The 27,853-nt window shown below is 38.8% G+C and overlaps 1 protein-coding gene across 1 annotated transcript; it reads right to left on the reverse strand.

Annotated features, from left to right (window-relative positions):
- Nucleotides 1–372: 372 nt before the first annotated feature.
- LOC107085972 (hepatocyte growth factor-like) lies at nucleotides 373–27,671 on the reverse strand. The gene is made up of 18 exons (XM_015376675.1): nucleotides 27,473–27,671; nucleotides 21,575–21,734; nucleotides 21,339–21,451; nucleotides 20,673–20,787; nucleotides 15,271–15,413; nucleotides 14,976–15,096; nucleotides 14,689–14,807; nucleotides 10,811–10,982; nucleotides 10,568–10,701; nucleotides 9,269–9,362; nucleotides 8,142–8,281; nucleotides 5,596–5,628; nucleotides 5,291–5,399; nucleotides 5,124–5,198; nucleotides 4,904–5,041; nucleotides 3,533–3,639; nucleotides 3,286–3,419; nucleotides 373–3,121 (listed from the first exon to the last, which is right to left on the reverse strand). The coding sequence occupies exons 1-18, from the start codon at nucleotides 27,534–27,536 to the stop codon at nucleotides 2,945–2,947; spliced, it is 2,148 nt and encodes a 715-aa protein (XP_015232161.1). The 5' UTR covers nucleotides 27,537–27,671; the 3' UTR covers nucleotides 373–2,944.
- Nucleotides 27,672–27,853: the final 182 nt, after the last annotated feature.

Here is a 27,853-nt window from a genome sequence, read left to right on the forward strand (position 1 = left end):
AATTATTTGCCACTAGCATTAAGCTTAAATCTGGAGCACAAAGCATTTCTTATCTCCTGTTGAGCAACCCAAAGTTGGCCAAAAAGCTCATCCAGAGTGAACTCAACACCACTTAAGCCGACGATGTACGCATTTGTTATCCAAACGTTTCTAAGAGCGTTATAATTTATCTCTTCGACTAGTTGTATGGATAACCCCTGCTGCCTCAGCCACTCAAGAATATTCATCACACACAAGGAGTTTGCTTCTCCCAGCGGTAGAAAGTCATGCCTGCCAAAAACAAAGCGAGCAGAAATACATGAAAGAAAACATGCACAGCAAGAGAAACAGTTCAATGGAAAATTGTTTATTAAAAATACGAATAATATAAAGAATACACAAATCTGAAAATATCATGGGTACAAAAAGAAATAGCAGCTGTATTTTATAAGTATGCTATTGACAAAATGTACAACTCTGATTTACATATTTACATTACTTAAGGCTAATTTAAATAACATTTGCAACACTCTCAGGGCATTGTCGAAACTAAACTCCCTTAAAACTAAGATTCTTTGGCATTTGGTTTCACCTGTCTGCCGAGGAACACATTTTTCTGGATTTGAAATGACAGTGATTTTATTTGTGAAATGCACACGGCTATGAGTTTGCAATCCCATTGGAATGTTGTTGCCTCTTATTTATTCATGAAAACAGATTCAGATTATATGCCAAAGAATTGTGACATTTCTTTGGACTAGCAAAAGGTAAAGAATGTCAAATCAACAAATCTTTGATTTCTTTAGGATAACATGCCAGGTCCTGAAAAGAAGAAAAACAAATCCCAACATCCTGAAATGTTTTTGTCCTTTTTACATGACCTCATTTATAAAGAACTGAGATCAAATGGAAAGTGGCTCATTTGGTTTGAAGGATCAAAGTGGGAAATCATAGAGAGCACATGCCTGAGATGGAAATATAATGTAACATGGTTTTTTATAATTGTACAGTGATAAAAATCTGTATTAAAGCTTTTTAAGGCACATTTTAGCAGCTGATGAGCCATCTTAGCCTCTTTGAAGAGTCTTAGTAAACCGTATATTTGTGTTCTTCACATTTCACCAAGCTCCCCGATCTCTTTCATACCATGTTTATAACACAAACCACAAGGTAAGCGTACCATCAAATTACAAACTCTATTAGGAAAATTTGCTTCTTCTAAACTGAAAAATAAATATTAATTATTACATCCTACTAAGGTTTTTCTTTAAATATTCCACATTATCAAAAGTTCAAAGAAGCCTATCTGACCGTACTCGGTGAACCAACAATAATCCAGATCTATAAGACCTATAAAATCTCACATCATGTCAGAAACAAAATAAATCTGCTGCTCTGTACACACAGTCACTTTTTATATAAGAAAACAAAAAAATATTCTACTGACCACACACAGCCCACCAGGGGCCACAGTTCCCTCCAAACTGGAGACCAAATAGCCATGTTATATTTGGCACGGCTCTTCTCTCTCTCATGCTACAAATATTAGCACAAGATGTGGAGCGTTTTGCTCAGTCCTACTTAGGCGCTCTCTCAGGGGAAAATAACAGTTACAGCTAACTGGGGAAAAGGTAGTTCAGCTACTGCACACAATTAAAACCAACAGGTTGGCCATGGCTGCTACTGTTGTGTATTCTATCTACTCATTGCTGCGATTTATATATATCCCAAGTCCAATTTTTCTACCTCTGCAGGAGTTAGAAGCTGACAGCTTTGGCTGTATAAAACTTCTGACTTACTTGTTTTCTCATAGGCAGCCTTAGGGATTTTCTAATGACATTTTCATGCTTGTATTTTTATTCAGTTAATGTTTGCCACAGTTTTCTGCTTGATGCTTGTAACATTAAAACAGCCAACAGCTGCATTTTATGCAAATACCTGAAAACAAGAGTCATGTTCGGGATTGAGAGCCAAAAGTGTCACAATTATTTAAAATAAACTATAATAAACACGTCAAACCAGATTTGATCACTAATTAAAATATATATATATATTTTTTAAAATTGAACTATTTAATATGTTAAATTCCTCATAAAACATTTTTAATCTGTTTGTTCACATCTGATTGGTTTTATTCAGCAGTTTAAAGGCAGACCAATCATATCGTCTACAACAGGCCTAACTCACATAATTACCTTTGACAGGTAAAGAAAACTTAAAAAATAATTTTCTCCCAAACAGATCTATGAGGCAACAAAATAATTTTAAATCTTTATATTTGTTTAACTAAAGCTACCCAATTGGATATTTTATTAAAGATTTAAACATCTAAGTTTTAGATGTATTTCTTTATTTTCTTACACAACATATTTCTACTCTGATTTTAATTATCACATATTTATTTGACATGTCTTGATAGATTCTATTTAATTAATTTAATTTCAAACTGTCACATTAAACCTATTTGACAGGTTATCTATTTTGTAAATTGTGGGACTTTGGACTCTCAATATTGTTTTTTCCTCCAATAAAAGATTTTTAAAGTTAAAAAAGAGAGACAAAAAACAACAATAATATAAAAGAAAAACAACAATTTGTAGCCCAGCTAAACAAATTGAAAGAAATGCCAGTCAAAGAGACCAGTTTCAAGTACATTCCAGGAAATACTCTCAGATTTGACTCAAATGTCTTTTGCTTTTTCCTTTGTCTGCAAAAGGCTTCGGCAAATCTGAACATGTTGGGACATTAACATTCGCTGTCCATGTGCCAAAGACTACTGTTGCCTAAATGAAAACAGATCTTCGAGTTTTTTAACACAGTCACATTCTGTCTTTTAAGTCCTCCAAAAAAGTGGTGACTCTCCCAAAGGTGGCTTTTCCTCATTCCTACTCCAGGTTGGAAAAAACTCTCATTGCTTTGGCAGCCTCGCCTACTATCCGTTACAGGTCTGTCCCACCCTAAGGTGTCAGTTCCTCTGCAGACTGGGGTATAGTTTAAACACTTTATAAATCCACTCCGAGTAGAAAGCAACATTAACAAACAGAGCAGGCTGAGAGGAGGCACATTTTGTCCTCGGGATGCTCACACCGATGATAACTTTTCGATCATGCTTCTGGCAAACCAACGGGCCACCGTAGTCCCTCTGAAATTAAAGAACGAAGACACAAAAAGGAAATCAACAACGTCCTCTAATACCATACCTAGCATCTAATGTGTAAAGCTTTAAACCTTAATAAAAACAGAAAATAAAGGAATTTCAGTGTCAATCACTGTTTCACACAAAGAAAATAGATCAAAGGCACTTACATCACATACACCTTCACCTATGTTGCCACCGGCACATATCCTGTTCTCTCCGGCATCTCCTTTGATTAGTGAGCACATGTCATTGTCAACCATTGGCATAGTCACAGAGTTTAGAGTTTCCTCAGGTCCTGTATCTGAACAGAGAGAGATCTCACATGAGTGATTTAATAAACACTGTCAGGTAAAAATCTCTGAGCTTTAATGTCCCTAAACTCAAAAGGTGTGTTAAGGTGAAGGAAGGCAGTACTTTTTGTTTCCCCCCATCCGTACATGGTGCAGTTGGTGCCTTCAGCGATGTGACACTCTTTTACCGGGAGATGGATGGTTGATGCACCCTCTGATACTGGAGCGGGACTGAAACAAACATAATGGTGATTTAAAGTAAATTATCTCAAGACTAATTTTATTTATATAGTGTAAAGAATAATTTTAGACAAGCATAACCTAAGAAAATGCCAACTTAAGTTATGGTTTTATCAAATTAGGGAAAAAGCTTTCTAAACCAAACTGGGCCCAGGTGAAAAACAGCACTCCCTAACTTAGACACTAGTTGCTCCAAGAATTTGTTGTAGAATTGTTTCAACCAGCAACATTCAAACATTTTTCTTTGCTCTAATGTTTCAACACAATTCAAATTACGAAGGAGTATTAAGGCGAGACTAGAGATTTTTCTTTTAAATATGAGCATAAAGTCATAACATTGTGAGAGTAATGTAACGTTATAACGTCATGACATTAGGAGAATGAAATCATAATATTAGGAGAATAAAGCTGCTATATTAAAAGCATAAAATTGTAACATTATGAGAATAAAGTTGTATTTTATGACAACTCTTACAGGAAACACTGTCTTCCCTAAAATGAATAAATGAATGTCGAGCATCTTGTGAAGTTATACTTTGGCATCCATTTCAAAATTAAAGAAATAGTAAAGGTAAATTCAAGGATTTTGATGAATTTTTGAAAAGAACCACCCTCTCCATTTAAAAAAAATGCACATGCATAAATCTGTACCCGCTTCCGAGAGGGAAAGACTATTAAACACGTACCAAAGCATGCAGAAGCCTTTCTTCTCATGCACGCTCTGTTTAAAGTTGCCGTTTGCATCGCTCATACAGACTCACAACCGGTAAGTGAAAATGTGGATGAGCACGTAGAGCGGCCTTAAGTAAACATCATCGGAATGATACACCTTTAAATCTTTTAGCACACTAGCAATAAATTATTATCATTAAGTGTAAGAAAAAAGTTGACTCATGTTGCTGTTTTGCGGTGCTGGTTGGCCGTCATATGCTGGTCTGGGCATGCCTGAAGCTTTCTTTCTGTAATTGGTTGTCATAGTGGTATGATGAGCTAATTCTCGGAATTTTATGACTTTATTCTCGTATTTAAAAAAAATAAAATAAAATCTCTGGCCCCAACACTCCGTCATATCAAAATGATGGCTTTTAGGAGCATTTTTTTTATTACAGGTTTTTCTTATTATTATTATAAATTTACATTCGACTTCTGAAGACCATGACACTTAAAACAGCATGTTTTATAATCATCGTTCTTTTATTCAAGATTTAGGTTTAACATAGATCAATGGAAACATCAGCACCAGTTGGGTACTTACCTCTCTAGCTTCAACATAACCAGATTGGATCCCTCTGGGCCGCAGATCAGACGAGAGATCTGCAATCTGGGACGCTTCGAAGATTCGTTAAGGTGAAGAAGGCCGACTTGGACGCTGTAATCCCTGAGATCTGGAACACTGACAAGGAGATGCAAGTCAGAGAGAAAACAATATGCTCCAGAAAAACATTGTAAAAAAATACCAGAACATGCTTCATTACCAGGATGTAAAGCACTGCTGGTCGGTCAAAACCCAGTCCTCTCTGATCAGTGAGCCACCACACAAATGAACCTTCCTAAGAAAGTTTACATTAATACTTTAATAAATGGCAAAGCTTTGCAAAATCGGAGACTTTGGGAATCCTATAAAGAATGGAAAATTACTTACTTTCTTTGGATGCTTACAACCCAGCTGCCGTCTGTAGCCTGTACTGCATGTCCTCCAACTATTCTGGTGTTTATATGCACAAAGCATGATATCCTGGGCCTAGTTAGATCTATAAAAGGAGATATTTTGATCATGTTTAGTTTGGCTTCAAAAGGTCTACCATAAAATATGATTTGTTTAGCCAGGTAAATGAATACAGAAGGATCTGATGTAAAGAATTAAAAGGAGAAGGGAGGAGATTGAAGATAGGATGACAAGGAGGAGGACCAGACTAGTGAAAGCAGATGAGCAAAATGGAAACTCACTGTTTAGTTGAGGAGCCACTGTTGCTGATTCACCTAATATAAGAAAAGCACAACAGTGAGAACAGACCTCATAGCAGCAGGAAGCAGCATGAGAAAACGGCAAGAGTTTATAGAGACTTATCGCCACGTCTGAGACATTGTTTGAGGCTTTGACAGAAAACACTGCAGATAAATTTGTTCAAGACCTAAAAAACCTCACTGAGGACATGTTTTACATTATGGGAGTCATTATGCAGCCATTCATAAGAGGCTCTTCATCGCAACAAGATTGAAACCAGCCACGGAAAAAGTTGGGTCCAGGAACCAGTGTTTTTTTATTTTTTATTTTTATGAAAGACTGGCAGTAGGGTCCCCATCTGTTAGCTGTTTGGGCAGTGTGGATTATCTGCCAAAGCAAACCACAGCTTAAGGATCGCATAAGACACCCGAGGAGATGTAGAAGAAACTATTATTGTTCTTTGTTGTGGTTCCAAATGTTTTTTAAGCTAAATTATTGTATTTATCCTGCCACACCTAAACACAAGCACAATCAGTCAGTGTCGTTAAAACAGCCTGAAAAGCTGATTTAAACTCACACACTGGCTGTAAAACAACTGTTATGTTTGATAATTCCTCATCCTTCAAGGCCAGTTACTTTCTGATAGCTGACTGACACAGTGCAGCTGGTTAGCTCAGCACAGCACAGAAACAGGGACAAAAAGAAACAGGTTTTCTAGATGGATGCAGTTTATGTATCTAAATAAATGTGTATCATGTTAATTTGAACTGTTTCTAAAAGACTATTTTAATCGGAAAAACTCACACGGAAAGGAAAAGACAATTAGAAGAATATTATTGATACAATTATTTTAAGTCTTTGGTGCTCAGACCTCAGCAGGAAACTGAATTTTACATCAGTATGCATAAGCAGGTGTATGAGAACAGGGATGTTCCCCCCCAGGCAAAGATAGATAGGTGGAGATAGATGAAGTTGGTTCAGTCCATAATAGTCAGCTGGTTGGTGAGACTGTGTGCTTGAGCTGAATTGGCTAGATCTAGTAGACTGTGATAGTAGTGCTTCACTTGGGAGCTGGAAGATAGATGTCCAGCTTGGATAAACAAAGGTTTGCATGAACCTGTCCATGATGAGCAAGCGTGAAGCGACAGTGGGGAGGAAAAACTTAGCCTGGGTGCCATTCCGAACTTAGTCCCGCCCACAAAGTTTGAGGTCGGGAAGTTCGGTCTGGCTCTGCTCCATAGTAGCGCGAGTATTATCGCCCACTGTCAGGCGATCCAATCAAATTGTCAGGGCGGGCTTTATACGATGATGGACAGATGACCAACAGTAACGTAATCAACCACGTGACCAATGCGCGCTTGGGTGACAACAATAATGGCTGCCACTGGAGAGTTTAGGTGAGTAGATTCTGCTATTAGGTCTGTTCTAGAAGATATCGACAGCAAATTAATTTTAAAAGAGGAACAGAGAAACGCCATCAAGGCTCATCTTCTTATTCTAGGCGTGCAACTGCACGCTTTGATTTTTGTGGACAACAACTATGCCTCGCTTAACATACGTCACGCACTCCGTTGCTCTTATTGGTTGTAGGTCTATCCAATTGAGTGCAGAGGCATTTTTTTTTCCTGGTTCGTTCGAAACACGCACCATAATCACAGCTCTATGAAGTAGCAGCATCAGACTCATATTCTGACTAGAATTGAGTCAGACTACGTCAGGCTAGGAAAAACTCCCCTTTTGGAAGAAACTTCTGGCAGAACCAGGCTCAACAAGGTGACCTTCTGCCAGACAGGTTAAGATGTGGCAGGGAATGTAGTAAGACTCTGGGAGGAATTACACTCTGATAGGGACGAGTTTGAAGAAGCACCATGCAAAAGCCAGGTGGAGCTTAGCTATTGTGGTGGAGAAGGGGATGGAGGTGGGTTGAATTGAGTCAAAATCAGACATAGTGCAAACACTGCAGCGCGCTTTGGTAGGGTAGCAGGCTGAGTCGTGGATTTGAAGACCTTTTAAGAACTGTGGATGCTGATTGGGCTTTGTGGAAGTGTGGTTCAAAGCTGATTGGCTGGGTCAATGACCGAATAAGCCTCTGATGGATTAGGGTAAGTAATTTAGTTTTTTCAGATGAACTTCCACCTAGGTTTCATTAAAACATGTAATGTTTGTTTTAGCGTAGGTTAAACACTGCATAGTGTGGGGATATAAAGTTAGCTCAGCTAACTCTGTAGCAACACATTTTATAGCACAACATCTGTAAATATTGCATATTATTATTAAAAAAGTAAGTTTGTTTCTTGTTTCAGTGCAGATGAACTAACCTCAGCACAAATGCATAATACAGAGAAGAAAAGCTATAGTTATAGTATATATCAGGGATTGTCATTTAACCTTCTGGGCTTTACATCTGATTTAGCTTGTTGCATGTCATCTGAACACCTGTAAACAGGTGCATCAGTTGGAGCCTCTTCTAGTTTGTGAGAACAGAATCACCTAGGCTCTCTTATTTCTGAAAAGTAGCTTCATATGTTGAAATACTTGATTCACTCACATTGCTTCAGCTTGCAGTAGTCCCAGACCAGGCGGTTATTTGGACTCGTGTAACACCAGGGGCCATGTTTGTCTCGGTCTGGATTCCGGCAGTAGTTCTTCTCCAGCCCTACGTGGGATATTGTAGAGTGAGAATCCCCACTGTAAGACACACAAATACAGGTTCTCATATTGCATTTGTTATTCTGTCCACAGTGTAATACACACCCCGTCGCTCTAAAAATAACCAAGTATGTGAATACTGTGCATAGAGTCGAGGTGCACGCACATACAGTAGATTCACACTATAAGCAATCCCACAATGCCTCAAAATTTTGTGCAATGAATCCTCTGACTTAACAGCACGAAGCACATAGAAGGAAACCATTTTCTGAAGGGTGCTCAGGGGAGTATGAAAGTATGCAGCCTTAAGCATTCAACAGGGCTCAGACCAACAGGAGCCACATCCTCTACGGAACGATTTGGTTGTGCTCTCGGTAGGAATTCACTTCTAAACGTGTCTTTTTGCCACTTGGCTGTACAAGAATTAAATGCAATCTTCTCAAATATCCAAAATATCTTTGAAAAGTAATTACCAAGTAGGGGTTTAGACACTCCAGCACAAAAATAATGCCAAGCGAAGGGCAACAATTTGTCAGGGGGTGAAGATAATTCCACTTCCCAGGAGAATGTTAAACAAGCTGTAGCTCTCAGCAGTTTTCCCTGGGATGACCCTTAACCTTGAGCGGGGTAGACTTGCTGGCTGCAGCCTATGCGAGGGAGCTGATTGGCTTTGATCTGTTCTCCTCAGAAAGCACTTCCTGGGGTCAGGGGTCGGTTCTGGAACATGTCCATCTGTCTGTGCCATTCTGGCTTTTAAAATTCTTGTAAATTAAGTAAATTCAACAGCCTGGCTTCAGTAGAAAGTAAAAGGCCCTAAAACGGGCAACTTCTTAGTCATGGTGGGTCACAGGGAGCAGCCTAAGGTTTCCTCTCATCAGTCAGATGAATATTAATAAGACCTGGTACCAAACCCTGAGGAACCACTGATTTCCTTTCACGGTTTATTTGTGCTACTTAGATTCATCAGTAACAAAGTGACAGGAACTGAACTGTCAAATGGTCTCAATTACATGAAAACCTGTTTACCTGTTTAGATGAGGTGACCAATCCGCACAGGGAATTCCAGATCGAGTTGTTGATAAGGTTCCCCGGTACATCTCTCCATTGTCTTCATAACATTCTGGGGAGGACAGCAAGGTTCATTTGCTTTGAATAATCTCCATAAAAATTCACCAGACTGCCAAACATAACCAAGCCTTGCCGTGTTGAAAACACCTGAATGCCTGCAAAGCGAAAACACAAATGAATGCATTTGCAGAGGGAAACAAAAACACATTCCCCTTTGTGGTTTGGACCTGCTCCGTTTCGATGACAGCCTGTGTAACCAGTGCTTCTCAAATAGAGCAGATGATTTAGACTTCATTTATACTATGTCTGTTCTGAAACAGAGGGTCTGTAGTAAATGCCATGTGTGGTCCTCTGAAACGCAGAGCAGGAGAACATGGGAAACGACAGTGAGCGCTTTTGCCAAAGTCTGGTGTTTTTGTTCTCCTATGAAAAGGAATTCATTGGGCAGCTCGCTGCCAAGTGGCTCGGTCCTGTGAGAGTGATATAGAAAATTACTGGGTAATTTAGCAAAAACATGACATGTGTCTTAAAGCATCTGCAGTTTAGTTTTTGAATTATGTTCCATTAAAAAGATTGTGGTGTTTTCTTTTCAATTATTGGACACATTTGTTGCCTCTGATGTTCATAAACAAAAGTCACATATGTGACATAAAAAACAAAATGTTTCTTATTTTAATAGATCATTGCTGCAAGCAGTTAAGCTAAACCCCACAGAGGGAAAAGATCTCTGTGTAAGCAAACTTCACACTTCTTGCCCTAACGTCTTTCCAAAACCCTTTTAAACATACAGTTACCTGGAAATATTAGTCACCTACTGAACAGATTAAACTACAAGGCTTGTTCAGGTGACACCTGGAAGCACAGGTGTCTAACGGTTGCTTCATGGAGTTTTGGAATCTGATACACATGTCAGAAAATGGAAGGACATGCTGTCAGATGTAAAACAGTCAGTTTTGCACAACTGTTTCCATTGTTTTCTCATTTTAGAGCTTTGCATGTGCTAGCTGACTATTCCATTTCAATTCAGATGATTTATAAAGCACCAATTCACAACACATGTCACCTAAAGGCAATTAAAAAATCAACCAGATCATACAGTCAAACTGATTCATTGCATTGACTCGTTGAATCAAAGGCAATCCCTCACACCAAGCATGCTTGTAGTGAAAGTGGAGAGAAAAAAAACTTGTTTTTGGCTAGCATCAATGCATTAGTTTAGTAGGAAAACAAAAGTTTAGTTAATGTAAAGCAGTTTACCTATTTTTGGTGTAGCGTCTGCATCACACCTGGGGACATGAGTGCACTTGGCAATCCTCTGATTGGGGTCTGTGGTGAAGCACCATGGGTAATCTGCCCCATCAGGGTTGCGGCAGTAGTTTTCTCTCAGGTCTCTGTAACAAACACATCGGCTGCGATTTAAATGATAAGGCTGACAAATGCACCGCTTACAGCTACGTTTTTCTGATTCCATCACCACTAATTTTTTTTGCTGTCACTCACTTGCATTTGAAGTTTACAGGAAGAAAAGAGTGATTGTGAGGGAACTGGGAGTCCCAACGCTGACATGTCACACCCTCTGGGGTGATATTCATCGTTCCTCTGTAATTTGTGCCATCCCCCTGGATGCAGGACACCGTTGTGTTGACATCCGTGTCCTCGTTGGGGTCTAAGTCTGTGAGAGGACAAAACTGTGACTGTGAGTGAAGCCACCAAAGAAAAAAAAAGTCACTGAAATCTAACAGAAGAATGAAGGAGGAAGTGAATGAGAATGGTTTTAATCCTCAAAAGAATGTGTTGTGTTTAACCTAGAGACAAATGATCAAAACCAGTAGCACTCCCTCTACACTGCTATTGGCACAGAAAACTTTCACTCTATCCATAACAGTGGTGGCTCAGATTCTTGCCCACAGGGTTTTTCACAAGAATTAATTACTCAGCTTTCTTAAAAAAGCACTGCTGATGTCTCTGTAATCTGATCATAACAACATTTAATTATACCATAACATATGTTCCAGGTTAAAATTTCTGGGGTAAAAGTTGTTCCATCTGCAGGGCTTTTCAAATATATCAATATGCCGTAAATTATTCAGCCGTAACTCATGTCAACATGAGTCTCTGCAAAGACTTGAACATTTGTGTCCACAAATGCTGTGCCTCCAATACAAGTTTGAATAATTTAGTGAAGAACAATGGATGAACCCTTTAGTGCAAAGATGGTGGAATCAGTGCATTGGTGCAGCATTGCTCTACACTTATATATATATATATATATATATATATATATATGGACACACTGTATATACTGTATATACTCCATGCACCTTTTCCTCCTTTTGGCACATTCTTTTGACTATTGAGCCGATGTGAAAAGTGAATTTCTCCACTGTGAGATCAACAAAGTTTATCTTATCCCGCTTTCTCAATTTTGACAGGCTAAATAGAAATTCATGTTACAAAACATGTAGAACTTTCTCCTCAATTTCTTCTGCTTTATCTGGACTTAAGTCCTAAATATTACCAAAAATACCTTTAAGTGTGTTTCTATAATACCAAAATATTTAAAGAGGACAAATATTTCTGAACTGTTACCAGTCAACTTAGGGCCACTTCAACCATCGGCAAACTATTTTAAACATTTTGGGATGGAATTTAACTTTAAGCAGCGCAGGGGAAGCAGTACACAGGCAGCACCTTCTCCCCGCCTTTGTTTCTTTAGCCTTTGACAGATGAGATGAGGGAAGATGGAGGAGGAACGGGAATGTTTTGAGGCAGAAATGAAAAGGCGGTTGGAAGAGAGGGATTCCTTGCATTGATGTAAGGCATGCCAGTGTCTGTGTGCTCTGCACAGTACAGGTCAGTGGTTTTTATCTTTCTGAGGGCAGGCATTGAGGGATGCACACATCTGGACAAATGGAGAACCTCCGCCCTCGCTGTAAATCATAAGCCGTACTGTAAAGTACACGTGTGTTGGTTTTTGACGGACAGAGTAGGAGAGATGTTTTGTTTGTTTGAGGATGCGCACGGCAAGATATGTTAGAGGATTTTAACAAAAAAAAAAGTTCCAAAAAACTTTTTTTTTTCTCCCTTTTTAATAGAGTTTTCTGTGGCTCTATTGCACCTCAAGAACAAAAACTATCAAAGGAAGGAATCAAAGTAATCTGAGTCAAGTGAAGTTGTATTATTCAGCTCTACTTTAATAACGTATGGCAGGTGGGTAACAGCTGAGGGTCTGTAGGGCTTGTGTCCATTTACTTTCTGATGAAACACCATTTTCCAACAGATCCAGTCTCAATTTGTGCTGCGATTATGGAAGACAGAGCCCTGCCTGAGATGTCAGAAAGTCCAAAGTCTTCCATTGCCATTAAGTTAGGTTGAAGTCTAGTGTCTGTGAGGGCTGTAGCATATGATTCACATCATTTTCATGTTCATCACACCATTCACTGACCCCCTGAGCCCCGGGAGGAAGCATCTGCAATCGCTTTGCTCCTTTCACATTAAATTGTCTCGATATGCTGTGATTCAGACCCAGCGTTCATGCCAGCGTAATGGCTACTGTCCCCTTCAGTCTACAGCGCCTTGGAAACGTCTTCATATCTGTTGAACCCATTTGCTTTTCGTCACGTTAAAACCACAAACCTCAATATGTTTTAGGGAATTTTAGGAGACAAAGCAAAACCAAGTTATGCAAAACTATGAAGTGAAAGAGCAGTAGGACATGGTTCAGGCCGCCCGAATCAATAATTGTGGAACCGTGTTTTGGACACAGCTGGAAATCTTTTTGGGTGTATCTCTGTAAGTTTTGGGCATCTAGAATCTTAAATTCTTGCTTCATCTATCTGCCTCTAACCAACTTCCCTGTTCTTGCTGACAAAAGATATCACCAGCATGCTGCTGCTGCTGCCATGTTTCACTGTAGCTATATTGTGTTCATTTATTTGCCACAAATAGCATTCTGCTTGTTGGTCAGTGTGGTGGATCCTTCTACCTCACCACAAAGTGTTTGTATAGTTTCATAGTATGCATTTAGATCCACATTTAGTTTGGCATTTCATTTAGATGTATATTTTATAATGGGTGCACACTTTGAGGTTCTGCAAATGCAGATCAGTTAGAGGTGGAAGCACCCAGGAACAAACCACTTTCCCAAGAATGAGGGGGGAATTTTGTTTAAGTTTACTTTGGTTATTTTGTCACCTTAATATTCAATTCTTTGTGCTAAAATAAAGAGTTGTTTTATTTATGTTTTAGTTTTGTATGGACTTTTTTTTAAATTTATTGTTTCTTTCTCATGTGGCAAGTTTAGGTTATTCCTCGTTTTTGTTTGACTTAATTCCTGTTCAGTTGACCTCAGTTGAGTTGGGCGCAAATCCACGTTATTTATTATTTAAACTATTTTGTATTGCTTTTAACCTTTTTTGACACTATTAAATAAAGTTATTTTTTTTCAATTTTTGAACACCTTTTGTCCTTTTGGTCCCTCACAGTCAGAAAGTTTAATAACGGTTTCTCCTGACCAAGCACCTTCTTCCATATGGAAAATGTTCGGAAAAACTTAAAAAAAAAAGGATCATCTATGACCTTCTTTTAACAATAGTTTTTTTTCTTTCCTGTTGTAGTTACACATCTTTTAACCCTAACTTAACAGTTTTAAACTTTTTCAGTTAATTCTCTAAACTTCTAAAGCGTTCTTTAATGAGAGGAATTCAGTAGGCAGTTGGTTTCACTGGATTCTATCCAAATACATACGCAAACTTTCACTTTATGAATTTTATTTTAAAAAAAGGAATTATGTTTGTCTATCAGAGAAAATCCAAACAAAATACATTCAAGTCGGATTTGTAATGTGACAATTTTTGAAAATATTTAAGGGGTATTTCCAGCTTAAGAGTCTGTACATAAAGCATGTTGATACATTGGCCTTTATCAGCATCCTCTAGTTTCCAGGCTTAGATCATCTCAGTTACAAACAACTTATTTGTTGTCCCCCTTTGAGGTGGAGGGATGTAAAGCCGAACACCACATTAAACAACTTGTAGTGTTTCAGAGGGAAACTATATTCTCAGAGAACCACCAAAGCCACTAAAGTCTTGTAAGTAACAGCTTCAATGATAAAACCTGATGGTGATACAAAACCAAACAAAAAAACCCTAATACCCTGGTGGCTAAGTCTCCTTTCAAGTCCTTAGACAAAATCCCAGTTGTGTGACACATACTGTTTGAAGGTTAGAAGCATGAAAGATGCTAAAAAAAAAAAAAAAAAAAAAACAATCACCAACAGAGTCATAAATCAGATTAAAGACAATCGTTCAAGCGTCCCTTGGTTTCTTTGAAGACTTCAGTCAGCAAGCTTACTGCTGCAGATATAAAAACATCCTTACCACACACTGTGATGTTGCAGTACTCCCATGGAGTTTTGGGATCCATGGTGTAGCACCAGGGCCGCAGACGATTATCAGGGTTACGGCAATAGTTGTCTCTCAAGTCTTTATCTCGATACCTGCAGGGACAGAGTGAAAACGGGGGAAAAAGGAAGTGGGGTGGGAAGTAAGTCATAACAACTGGTGAGGTCTACCTCTCCTGAGCATTAGCGTCATTTATTCAAGCATCTGTCATGGGTGTGTGCTGGTGTCTGTGAGAAAGATCAACGTTATGGTTTTCAGCTTACTTCTTGGGTTGGAACGGGTGTACATGAGGCCATTTAGAGTCCCATCTCTGGCACTCTTTGCCGCTTTCTGTTTGGTCCACTTTACCCCGATAATCCTCTCCATTACAGCTCATACAAACCTCTGCCAACAAAAAAACAACAATTATCAAGAAACTGTTTCCCCTTTTAAGAATTATAAACAAATCCTATGACAGAGAGGCCATTAAAGTTCACAAACATTAATCAAACTTAAGCACCTCTCAATTTCATCTTAATTTAATCAGAGACATTTTGTCTACATTATATTTTGCCTTACCCTGAGAACATTGTGGAATGCCACACTCCTCAGCTCGTACATTAGGGTCTGTGGTGTAGCACCACGGACCACCAGGATCGTTGTTGGGATTCCGGCAGAAGTTTTTCCTCAGGTCTTGTGTTGGGTACCTGTCTGGATAAAACCTAGAGGGGCACAGACAGACATTACTGAAGGTGTTAACTGATACCATAAGCCGTATAAATAAATTTGCAGGAGTGCTTACACATTTGGCCATGTTTTTAGTATCACATTGGCTTGAGAGGGCAGCCCATAACAATCCAAATAAATTCTAAGGGAAACTTAATTAGGTTATATGCATAACTCTGAAATCCAAGCACAGGCAGTCTTAGCAGGCTGCATTTTCTTCACATCATCCAATGACCTCTCATAGCAATCACATGCAAACCAAGTCATCGATACCTTTCTCTTTCCCGTTGTTGCACCTTTTGCATAATCGCGTTACCAATCTCAACCATTTCCAGACTCTGAAGTGTGCAGCAGCTCGAATGTCATAGCACGGTAACCACCAGCATGGTACAGCTATGCTACGGGCCACTTGGAGCCGCGCAAGCAGCTCCTTTGCTGGCCACCTTTAAGTGCATTTAAAGCTAATCCTTCTCTGTCGACTGTTGCACCACATTAGTGTCAAGGAAAGTGTTAGAAATAAAATGTAACTGCCAAAGCTATATGGAGTAGCAAAGAAGAGAGGGATGAAGAAGCCCCCAGGGTAAATGAAAGGTGGCTCAGAGGTCTCGGGTTAAATTTAAAAGCTGCAATACAAACACAAAAGCCATGTGTTACATTTTCATTATGGCTTTTGCATTTGACCTGGACCACCATATAAATGACAACTGCATTCATTTCCTCTTCTATCAGGGCAGATTGATAAAAACCTAGCCTGTCAACGCTTTCTGATTCCTGCAGACCGCCAGATAGAGACGGTTGGGACTGAAGGAAGCTTAAGGTGTAGTTTAGCAAAGAAGGATAAAATGGTACGGATGAGTAAGAAAAAATAGAGCTAAAGAAAATGTTGAAAATCTCGTTCAGCTAGCGACATGTGAACAGCAAAAGTCTTTCCTTCAGTAACTTGTCCAAACACTTCACCCTGGGCCCATTGTGAGGACTCTGCAAGGCTCTCTCAAAATATTCATACCCAGTTTATTCTGTCCTGGAACAAAGGTAATTATTATCATTTAACTTGGCAAAAGCATAATAATAATAATAATATATAAAAAAAAAAGAGTTTAACAGCAAACAAAGAGCTTCTAATCCCACAGTCATGCATGTCATAATGCAACAGGGCTAGATCCAACTGCAACTTCTCATTTATGCATGTAACTAAAACAAAACACTTGTTCCAAAGCAGCATGAATCTTTGCCTAGGGCCAAAGATCACATCTGCTGTGTGTAACTCACAAACTCAATAGACTGTATGACTATCACAAAAGCTGTACTGTTAATTTAGAAACCGGATTGCAGGTTTCTTCACTTTAAGAAAAAAGTTAAGGAGAGAGAAAAAAGGCTGCAGCATGGGAGCAAGTTAGCTGTAATGATGTTTTGCTAACAGATGTTGGCCAGTTATTCATCATTTTGCCAAACTCTGTTCCCATCGGAGTGCAGGCAGACACTGTGCACACATGCTTCCCGCTGTAAGCCAATGACACATATTGGCTTAATTTTGGAAAATACAGAGGATGAAATCTAGGCCTCTAGTATCTGCTGCAAAACAAATAAAAAACTACAACAAACAAGGTGATTTCAGGTGGACTAAAGGCTTCAGTGCATAAAAATACTCCCTTTATGCGCAGACATTTTTTAAAACTCTTTTCCCAAGCACAAAGAAATGACACTATAAATTAAGAATTAAGGGGATAAACTGAAAACATAACACAAACTAAATATCCATGGTCATTTTGGCTCTCTAAAAATAGTATTGAAAGAAATTGCAATTATATTAAGAAATTTATAGCATGGCTCAGATAACAGTGGCTAAACTTTGCTCAATTAAGTGCAAAATCTATTGTTTTTACTTTATTTCTATAAAAAATAGCAAAATATTGAAGTTTATATAGTTGCTATATTAAAACTAGGTATCCCTCTTTAGGCCTCCTTAAACAGGGTGCAAAGCTGTTAACAAATTCATTTCAGGTGTGTAGACAGACACCTATAGCCCATTAAAATGATCCATAGTTCCTCATATTTTTACTTTCTTTTAGAAGAGAATAGATTAGAATAGAAAACTTTTTGTTTTCATTGGGGAAATTCTTGTGTTTGCACTGCAAAAAGATTATAGAAAAAAATGGTCACACGAATGCGGACCTTAGAAAAGTGCATAAGAATAACATAATAGTGAAGAGTTATAAAATAAACAAATGAAATACTGCACTGTAAAGTGTTTTAACAATATAAAAACTGTGCACCTAGAGAATAAGTAACCAATATGCAGCTATGGACATTTTTACAGTAATGGATATTTGAAAATAGCAGCAACATCAAAGATGTGCAAAATGAGAGCAGCATGTTATTTAACTGACTAAGGTAGAAACTGTGCAAAATCAGCATTGATGTAACAACTTATTGAGGTTGTTGGGAACAGTGGTGGTTATAAAGTCTTACAGGTGCTGGGAGGAAGGATCTGTGATAACGCTCCCTGGTGCATTTAAGGTGCAGCAGTCTGTCACTGAAGGAGCTCTCCTGTTCAGCAACAGCTTCATGCATGGGGTGGGAAACATTATCCTAATGTAGTTAGGATCCTTTTGTTTCCCATCTCCTGCACTGAGTCCAGAGGGCATCCAATCACAGAGCTGGTCTTCCTGATCAGCCGCTTTTTCTCAGCTAAAGATGGGCCACTGCTTCAACAGACAGCCCCATAGAAGGTGGCTGATGCCACAACAGAGTCATAGAAGGTCTTTAGGAGAGCCCTCTGCACTCCAAAAGACCTCAGTCTCCTCAACAGAAAGACTCTGCTTTGAATTTTAACTGAAACAGGGAGGAACATGTTCAGTTAAATCATGGAAACTCTATTAGAGTGAATGACTTTCCCCAACATTAACTCTGCTAACAAGCCTGCAAGTATTTAAAAAGATTCTTAATATTTTTGCTTTCTTTCCTGTGAAAATATTAGAAGGTCAAACATTTGCTACCACCTTTTGCTTTACTATTATTAGCCAAGAACAAATTTAATTAGCAGGAGATTTTTCTTCACATTTAGAAAGCATTGTCCTCTCTAACCTTAAGTCTGTGTAAATAAACACGTAAGGCTTATAAACAATTAGGTTCCTTTAAATAAGTCAAAATCTGTTTCTAAACTGATGCATGTTGAATACAAACTTTGCTAGAGAGTGCAGAATAATTTAGGATATTTTTTTAAAAGCTAGAATATAATTAAACCCATTTCATACGTTTTTGGATTTGGCAGATTAACGGATCTTTAAGCTCTTATGTAACATAAGGAGGAGGTGCAAATTCTCTAAGCTTGACTTGCCAGCACTGCTTTGGTAAAAACCGCAAACACTGACAACAGGTGGAAGTCCCACTTCTGGAAGGGAACCTCCTGAGAAAATACCCCCCCTTCACACCAACAACATCAGCCATGCATGAAAATAATAGTCACCTGAGCCTCAAACGGTGCATTGTTCACTAGGGTGGTAATTCTCGCACAGCGGGACAGTCCAATGTTAGGTAACCCCACAGTGGGACTAAATCTCCCTACAGTTAATCTCTCACTCACCCTTTGAAATTCTGACATTAGACGTCCATTTCTATTTGAGTAGAGCGCCGAGACCATGTGTCAAATAAAAGATGACAAAGGTTTCCTTATGTTAACCACTGCTTTTGGAAAGTGATGACAGGATTGGAGCATGGGAGAGAAGAGGAACCCCACTGCAATCTGTTTTAATTGTAAGCAAACCTGTATTTTGTCTCAGTATGCTTGTAACTCAGTGAACTTCGTTGGACATCAGACAAAAAAATGACTTCAGTCTATAAATCTTTGCGCCTTCTTTATTTTATTCTGCCTCGCTTCTATTATTCACTCTGCACCTCTTCAAACTGTTATTACCCCCTCTCCCAAATCCCTTCTCTGCCACAGTTAAAATATCTTGTAACTAATGAGCACCGCTAATGAGAAGCTGGCAAAGATCCATCTCAGCAGAGTCACTGATCTTGCTTTACTGTAGCTAAGAGAAAACATCTCTGGGACACACCTGATGGCCTCTGGTGAAGCAAAGAGGAAAAAAAAAAAGAAAGTCAACAGGGGGGACATCCCTGCATGTGTTGAAAGAAATCTGACTTAACTCTGGATAAACGTTCAACCATCTCTGAGCCTCCACCTTCCCCTAACCCCCGAGGTGGAAGGGGATGAACCGAGCAACAATAAATCAGAGGTTGAGGTCTGCTCAGTATCAGGCACAGAGAAAACACAAGACACAACCTGGAGGAAGCTGGAAGCCTAAAAAAAGATGTGCGCTTTAAATCTGGATTGGATGTAATTTATGAGCAAGGCACCGGACCTTTATTCATTCATCAAATTAAACATTTGTATAAAACAATTGGTAAGTCACTTAATATAATTACAGATACAATTATTACCTAAAATCGTTTTTATTTCTTACGTTTTTGTCATATACAATTTCCAAACGAATAACTGTAAAAAGAAAATGCAATTTTCAAATGATAGTGCTCTATTAAGGGTGGGTAGCACTGAAGATTGTGGGTTCAATTCCCAGCCCCGGGTCTTTCTGCATATAGTTTAATATTCTCCCTGAGCATGCCTGGGTTCTCTCTGGGTACTCCGGCTTCCTCCCACAGTCCAGAAACATGACTGTTAGGTTAATTGGCTTCTCTAAATTCTCCTTAGGTGCGAGTGTGTGAGCGAATGGTTGTTTGTCCTTTTTGTCTCTGTGTTGCCCTGCGATGGACTGGTGACCTGTCCAGCATGTACCCCGCATCTCGCCCTTTGACAGCTGGAGACCCCAGCTGGGATGAAGCGTGTCAGAAAATGGATAGATGGAGTGCTCTGTTACAGGAAAGAAAGCTTTTTGGCACCGATTCTGCTCCCTGCCAGAACACCCTGAAGGAGAATGTTATTATTTCCTGAAAACCCTCTAGCGTCGGTAAATAAAAACAATTCTGTTAAAAGGAATGAGCCAAAATCGACATGAGATCATGTATGAGATTCACCGCTGTTATTCCCAAATCCCTAATGGGGTAGAATGAGCCCTTATGTTCAGGAGGTTATATTATTTTCATGTAGGAATTGATCCTTTAGACTCTTTCACTTAAAAAAACAACAACAAAAAAACAGAATTTCTTTATGGTTTAAAATATCTAAGAGTGACATGAAAGGGAAAGGTTGAAAACAATGCTGTGCTTACTTCCTGAAGAATAAAAAGTGGACTTACGTGTGCTCATTGATGTTATTATCAGACCAAGCTTGGCAGGTGATGTTTGACTTTGTCCAAAACCTCCTCCCTCTGTAGTTGTCCTTTGTGCCACTGATACACTCTCTGATGTATTCTGAAAGAATAAAGGTATAGGAGACATTGTATGAGTTTATACAGGCACCTCAAAGTCAAAATGGCATAATAGCATCGAGACATAGTTGACCAAGTATGGTGGAAAGGACTTTTTCTAAAATTAGTTATCATCGAGCTTTTATGTTATTCCCAGAACACACACGACCGAAGGGAAGCTTTCGTAAATTCTGCAATAAATTCTAAAGTGGAAGTTTGACTTTGTCCAAACTTCCACTAGATTCCACAGATTGCACTTCAGGCAAAGCTCTGCCGTGTTGGCTGTAAACAAGGATTTTTTTTTTATTTTTATGTTTATGCTCCACTTAAGCCTGCTAAATGTTCAAGCATTAGCTCTCCAAAGCAGAAGGATTAAACTGCTGTATGTGATGAGATTCACGGCTTCTAATATGTCAACAGGGAAAGCAAACACCTAAAAGACTTGACGAGGCAACAGAAATGTGTTACCACCACAAACAGTCTGTGCATACCCGCCACTCCTTGCTGTTCTCATGAGAAAAGCAGTGACAACACTGCGAGAAGGGTGACAGCTACCTTTTTTTTCGTACAGAGTGAAGTTGATGTTGGCCTGCTTCTGCACACCGTGGGTGAAACGGTCAAAAGGAAGCAAGTGGCATTTCCTGTTGTGCCTTTGAAAGTTGAAGGCTCTGTGGAGACAAGCGGGAAGCGGTTGAAAGATGACCAAATGATAAACAACAAAAATATGTAAATACTATTAGACACACTGGGGAGTGAGGGGGAACAGGGAGAATTCAGAGAAACTGACTCACCTGCAGTTGAAGTTTTTCTTCCTGCACTTTCTTGCACAGTGTTCCTGTGAGCGGCTCTTTTGTATCACTGCAGTCTGAGAACAGTCAGAGCAAACCAGCATGTGGCCCTCGCTCTTTTCATACTTCTGTAAAGACTGGCGGCGAGGGTTTCGACAGCACCCTAAAACACAGACCCAGAGATACTCAGTTCCTATACTCCTTAATCCTCCAAATCCTCTGTGAAAATACACCTAATAACTCATTAACAGGAAGCTGCATTGTCCCTCAGGTTTACAATTGCACCATCAACATATTTCAATTGTAACTAGTTGGGATAAACTTATCCAAATGTACTGAAATAATCTAACATTGGCAAATTTGTAACTACAACACTGACTGATATTTTTTAGTCAAGCTGTAAAAATCAAAACAAGGGTTTTTAATCCTCTCTATAAGATGTATCTAATGCAACATGTTGATTCTCCAAGATTTAGGTATGATGCCCATCACTTTTCTGCTTTATGTGTTGGTACCTTTGCAGATTTCAACCACAGGACCCCCTCTGTACAGACAATTTGCCAGTTAGTACCAGGGGGCTATATGATTAACATCTATTGACAGGATATAGCTTCTTTATTGTGGTTTGAACCTGTTTGGTCCTAATCTGTCAAATTTCATAAGAACTAACTTTCCCAAACAGTATTAGGACCAACATAAGAGGAAACCTGATATAATCTCTAGATTTCAGATTGAATCTGATTATTAATACCCTTTATGTGAACGCTGCCTTTTAAGATCCCCATTTTATATTATATTTCAATAGGGCTGAAACAATTAATTGGATCAATCGTGATTAACTGATTACTGAAATAATCAAATTAATAATTGAATAATCGGTTAACCGTTAACTGGAGTATAGAGACTGTAAAACATGCCTTTAGCTGACAGAGCAACTCACTTAGAGCAGCAATTATATCAGAATTGTTAGAAAATATATAAATATTTTAAATTTAAGAGAAAAAAAAACTTTTATTCTCTCAGTATGCTCTATCCAGAACTCCTCAAGTGGAAAAGTTTTAGTTTCAGTTGGTGTAATTTCGTAAAAAATCTACTTAAAGGAACTGATTATTAAAGGATTAATTGAAAAAAATATTTGCAGCCCTATATTTTATTTACGTTAGCCCTTTGAGACTTTCTGCAAAAGTACAATGCTGCTACAAGCACTGCTGCCTTGAAGCAAGAAGGTTCTGGGTTTGATTCCCGGCCCAGGGTCTTTCTGCATGGAGTTTGCATGTTCCCCCTGAGCAGGCGTGGGTTCTCTCCGGGTACTTCGGCTTCCTCCCGCAGACTAAAAACATGACTGTTAGATTAATTGGCTTCTCTAAATCCTCCTTAGTTGTGAGTGTGAGCGTGAATGGTTGTTTGTCCTTATGTTGCCCTGCGATGGACTGGCGACCTGTCCAGGGTGTACCCCGCCTCTCGCCCATTAACAGCTGGAGATAGGCACCAGCACCCCTCGCCACCCCACTTGGGACCAACTTTTCTTCTAATTTACTTTTTGGACTTAATGCCAAGCAAAATCTTTATACTGGCTTAATTAACTTTTTCTTTCCAACCAGATCTTGTTTGGACAGTGGATAAGACAACAATTTGCTCAAAGGACATTCCTTCAGTAAATCCTTTTCATCAAATCTTTTTAAAGTTAGTCATAGAGGGGATTTCATTGTCACTTCCTTGGAACCAACCAGGAAAAACTTGTTAGTTCCCCAGAACTGACAGAGCACTTTAAGGGTTTAATTCCCCAAATTTGCAAGATATTTGCCTTGTAAAATATCTTTCTGAACGTACAAGACACTCTCCAAAAAAATATCCAGAAAGTATCTTAAAGCTGAGGAACATGGTGAATAAATCTTGAAGAGCAGCACATTTCTCATTGAGCACCAGCAGGAACTTAGTTAAGATTCAGAGCCTCAGTTAAATCACAAAAAATAAACAAACTTCTTTGCTTATATTCAAATCAAGCATTTCAGGTATTTTTAAAACAAGTCTCAGCTTGTGCTCTGTTTACTTAATCAACACCCAAAAATGTTATCACTTTCAAGAGCATAACTTAGAGTTCTTCCATGTTAACGGTTATTCCATCACCGAACGTTGTGCAATCTTTGATAAATTGTTCTGATGTGTGAACTAATTGACTGAGGTTAAGCCTTTTGTTGCACAGTTGCATGTCAACAGTGTGCTATAAAAAAAAAAAAAAAAGATGTGGCACATCTCAGGACACAATTATGAACCAACTGTTGACACAAATATAAAGGTACAGTAATGCGGTTGAAAAGAAATCACATCAAAGCAGACTTGCACAAACTGAAATGAATATTAAAATCAATATTATGATTACGTTTGCAAGCAGTGCAAATCTGATCCCGCCTAACCAAACTGGATCTATAAAGAATATCAGAAAAACAAACACAAAATGTGCTTTGGATCAAAGCCTTGTTCAAAACGCCTGTTTGCTTCAAAAGCTAGGAGTAGAGTGACACCTGTCAACAGGATTATACACTGCCCTGGATAACCTCATGAAAACATATCTCATATTTTACAGGCTTAAGTCAGATTTTTTCCATTTTGTCATATTTGGAACACTATCGTTTTGAGTTAGGGTTATCACGGCTCCTACAGAAAGCATTTCATAATCATATATTCATGATGTAAGAGTTGAAGACTTATAAGAGGTCTTGCTGTTTAACAATGCTGACTTTAAGTTTATTTCTGTTTTATATTGTGCAACCAGAACCTTTACTCAGTGGCCTTAGCTTGCCAGAGAAACTTTAAAATCAATCAGAAATTCCAATAAAATAAAAAAACATAAAAAAAACATTTTTATGTATGATGTTTAATGTACAGCCTCTCGGCTTTTGGAAATGTAAGAAAAGAACAGTATGCGTGGAGAATGAACCTTTAAGAGGCCGGCATTGCAAATGGACCCATTATATTTCATTCTTGCCTTATTTATAGAGCTGTGTGGAGAGCTGTTTTTTTTTTTTTTTTTTTTGGGAAGAGGCACATCAAAAGAGAAGTCTATCATTGCAAAAATGTGGCACAAAGCACACGGGATCACAAGGGGGTTCAGAAGTAGGACAGACTCATATTTTAAGATTAACATTTTGTGACATAAATCAGTCATCTCTACCTGCTTTTTTGGGTGGGGTTCCACCCTTTAGCCAGATTGAGCTCGCCTCCAACTGTCATTTCCTAGTGTTCACCAGCACCTTTAAACTTTAAGTTTATAGTTAAAGACAAGTGTGTTATAAATCACCCAGAAAAATCTTTTGCTACCGAGTTACAGCCACATGCCCCTGTGCCAAGACCCAACACAAGATGCTGTGTGTGTACTTAGGATACTGTAAACTGTGGACCGTTTAGAGGTTGTCGTGGTTGAAAATGGTTTTAGGGGAGGACATGTTATTAATGTTTGGGCTCCACTGGACCACATCTGGCAGTCATCACCGTGTTGTTCCAGCCCTGATGTCTGGCCGGGCCGCTCAATTAGATTTCACTTAGTCTCTTCCTCTCCTTGCACTCAGACCCCTGCTATCTCTACATATCTCCAAATCATTTTGCTGAAGCATGAGGATAAGGATAAAAGGTGCTCAGTGGGGTGAGAGTGACGAGATTTAACGGGAAGAGGTGGACGTAATGGAGGAACAGGTATGAGTTTTAGTTTAGGACTTTTAAGGACTGACACTCTGACCTTCTGTAGAAACGACTCTTTTTACTTCACTGTTTGACTGAAACATGAATATGCCTCCTGCTAAAAGGTGAAGCCCCAGCCCTGTGGCAAGAATTTTCCAGCCTTTAATGTGATGCGGTCCAGAGCTGCCCTCTGTGCAGCTAAGCAATCTCTAACCAGCCAAAGAAAAGCAATCCCACACCATAATGCTGCCACCACATTTTTCAGGGTGAATGGTGTTTTGAGTGGGATGTGCTCTACTCATTTTCTTTCCTCACAATACCAATTCTGGTCTCTTCTGACCAGAGTGCATTCTTCCACTCAAAGCCTGTTTTCCCTTCATAGCTTCTAGCAAAATGCAAGTTTAAGCTTTAGTGGAGATTTTGTGCTCATCAACCTTCTACTTAGACATAAGCAGGACTTTGAGGCATTCTAAGATATGTGCCCTACATCATTCCATGCAGGTCTGATTCTTTATATCAAGCAGGAAATGATCTTCTGCCTACATCCAGAGCATCTAGCAGGTTTTCTTATTGTATATGACCAGCTTCCCCTTTTCATGTAAAGAAAAGGACCCCCAGAGCATGATTCTGTCTATACCATGTTTCACCTTGTGCAGTGTTCATCCATTTCATTATATTTGAAATGTTCATTTGCGTCACAACTAAAGCTAAACAATGACTTGGATTAATTGTGATTGATTTTTGAAATAATCGTCAACTAATTTAGTATTCAGTTTATTGTTAACTGAAGTGTGGAGATTCTAAACTGTGTCTTTAGCTGACAGAGCAACCCACCTTGAGCAACAATTATAGAAATTGTAAAAAAAAAAAAAAGTAATCATTTAACATTTAAGATGAAAATCTTTTTCGTTTGTTCGCTCTATCCAGAACCTTCTTTAAGGAACCCTTGGGCTGTCTGATTATTAATCGATTAACGGAAAATATTCAACAGATTGATTTGCAAAATAATCGTTAGTTGCATCCCTGGTCACAATATTTCTTAGGGTCTTAAAAAATCCATCACTTCTCATGCATTTTGCAGTGCATAAAAGACGGGAAAGAAACAGGTTAGTCTATGTTTGGGAATTAAGCTGAAAATACATCTGTTTTGGAGGGTGCAAATGTGCTGGAGTATTGAGCAGCCAGATGTTAAGCTCCCTCCGCCCCAGTCCACCACACACACACACACCAACACCCACACACACAACAGCTTTTTAATTCCCTTCTTGTTCTCTTCTTTTCTACTCTTTCTAGGTGCACAAACACCACAGTTGTGGGTGCACATTTTTACTGTTCCCACCTCTGGTGCAGTCAGAGGTCAGGGTCAACACCACTAAAGGTGGCAACTACAGATCCAGTGCTTTACTCGTTGACCTTTTAAGCTGGACAGATGTGAGCAGGGTCAACATGTAAAGCCATCAGATAACTCACTATTTATTTGAGCCGCATTTAGATATATTTCTATGGAGGCGGATGCAATGCTAAATTACAGGACTCTGAAGCATCTTTGAAGCAAAGTGGTCTTTGGTTCTGTGCTGGTCCAGCAGTAAGAAATAAGATAAGAAATGGCTTTTCTACCCCTCACTGTTGAGAAATTTGGGTGTGACAAGGGACAAAAACAAGCAGACAGAAGATATAAAATAAACTTAAGAACTAAATACTAATAAAAGGAAAAATACTTAAAAGAAGAGCTATGTTCCTTAGGAAAAAAATGTTCTGAGAGGGAAAAGATGTTCAGGTAATAAATAAAAGTCATATTCAGGTACAAAAAAAGAAAATAAAGAGGAAAGAAATACACATAAACAGAAAAGTTATGTATAAAACAACTATTATAATTAGGACCACACAGTGAAGGATTATTAATCTCTTTATATATTTTTTTATAAACTGCAAAAAGGACTCAGAAAGTTGATGGAAACAATAATAATTGAGTTGCTCTAATCAAATTACAATATTGCAAAGTTTTCATTCTTGAAATTTTTACTTTATTTTAATAAGAAATATAGAGCCACTTCTAAATATTCAAACTTTTGTCTAATATCAGATTTTCAGATATATTTACCTCAAACGTGAAATTTAAAATTCCTTCACGCAGCCTAAATTTATTTCTAACTAAAAAACAAAAAACAAACAAACAAAAAAAACAACAATATAATATCGAATAGTAATAAACTTTACAGTTCTTACCTGTATCCAGAAAAATGACCAGACCGCAGAGCAAAACCTGGTAAATCCAAAGGTTTGCAGTCATGGTTGAATCCAGGCTTGAAGAATCACAATCCGATTCAGCAGAGCGACTCACAGAGCTGCCGGTTCAAGTCCAAAGAAGCTGATGATCTGCAGGAGGCTCGCCTTCCTCACGCGGATGCCACTTTTTTTTCCCCTCAAAAGCCACACACGTCCTCGGTTCAACCCCTTTTCCAACTAGTTGATGAGCCCCCCACCCCTCCCTCCCGCAGAGTCTTGCCTCACAGCTATCAAGCTCCCTGCATAACATCCATGTGTATCCGAATATTTTCAAAATAAAACCCCCAAAGAAAGTTATCTCCCCTCCACCGATTTTATAAA

Source organism: Cyprinodon variegatus, unplaced genomic scaffold (assembly GCF_000732505.1).
Source record: "Cyprinodon variegatus isolate N-32 unplaced genomic scaffold, C_variegatus-1.0 Scaffold139, whole genome shotgun sequence".
Lineage (NCBI taxonomy): Eukaryota > Metazoa > Chordata > Actinopteri > Cyprinodontiformes > Cyprinodontidae > Cyprinodon > Cyprinodon variegatus.

Excerpts from the sequence above, each read along its gene's own strand:
- LOC107085972 (XM_015376675.1), bottom strand. The coding sequence starts at position 27,536 with ATGACTGCAAACCTTTGGATTTACCAGGTTTTGCTCTGCGGTCTGGTC. Across the intron at positions 9,363-10,567 it reads AGACGCTACACCAAAAATAG|AATGTTATGAAGACAATGGA; the intron begins GTAAACTGCTTT and ends TGTCCTCCCCAG. Across the intron at positions 3,640-4,903 it reads GTTATGTTGAAGCTAGAGAG|TCCCGCTCCAGTATCAGAGG; the intron begins GTAAGTACCCAA and ends TGTTTGTTTCAG.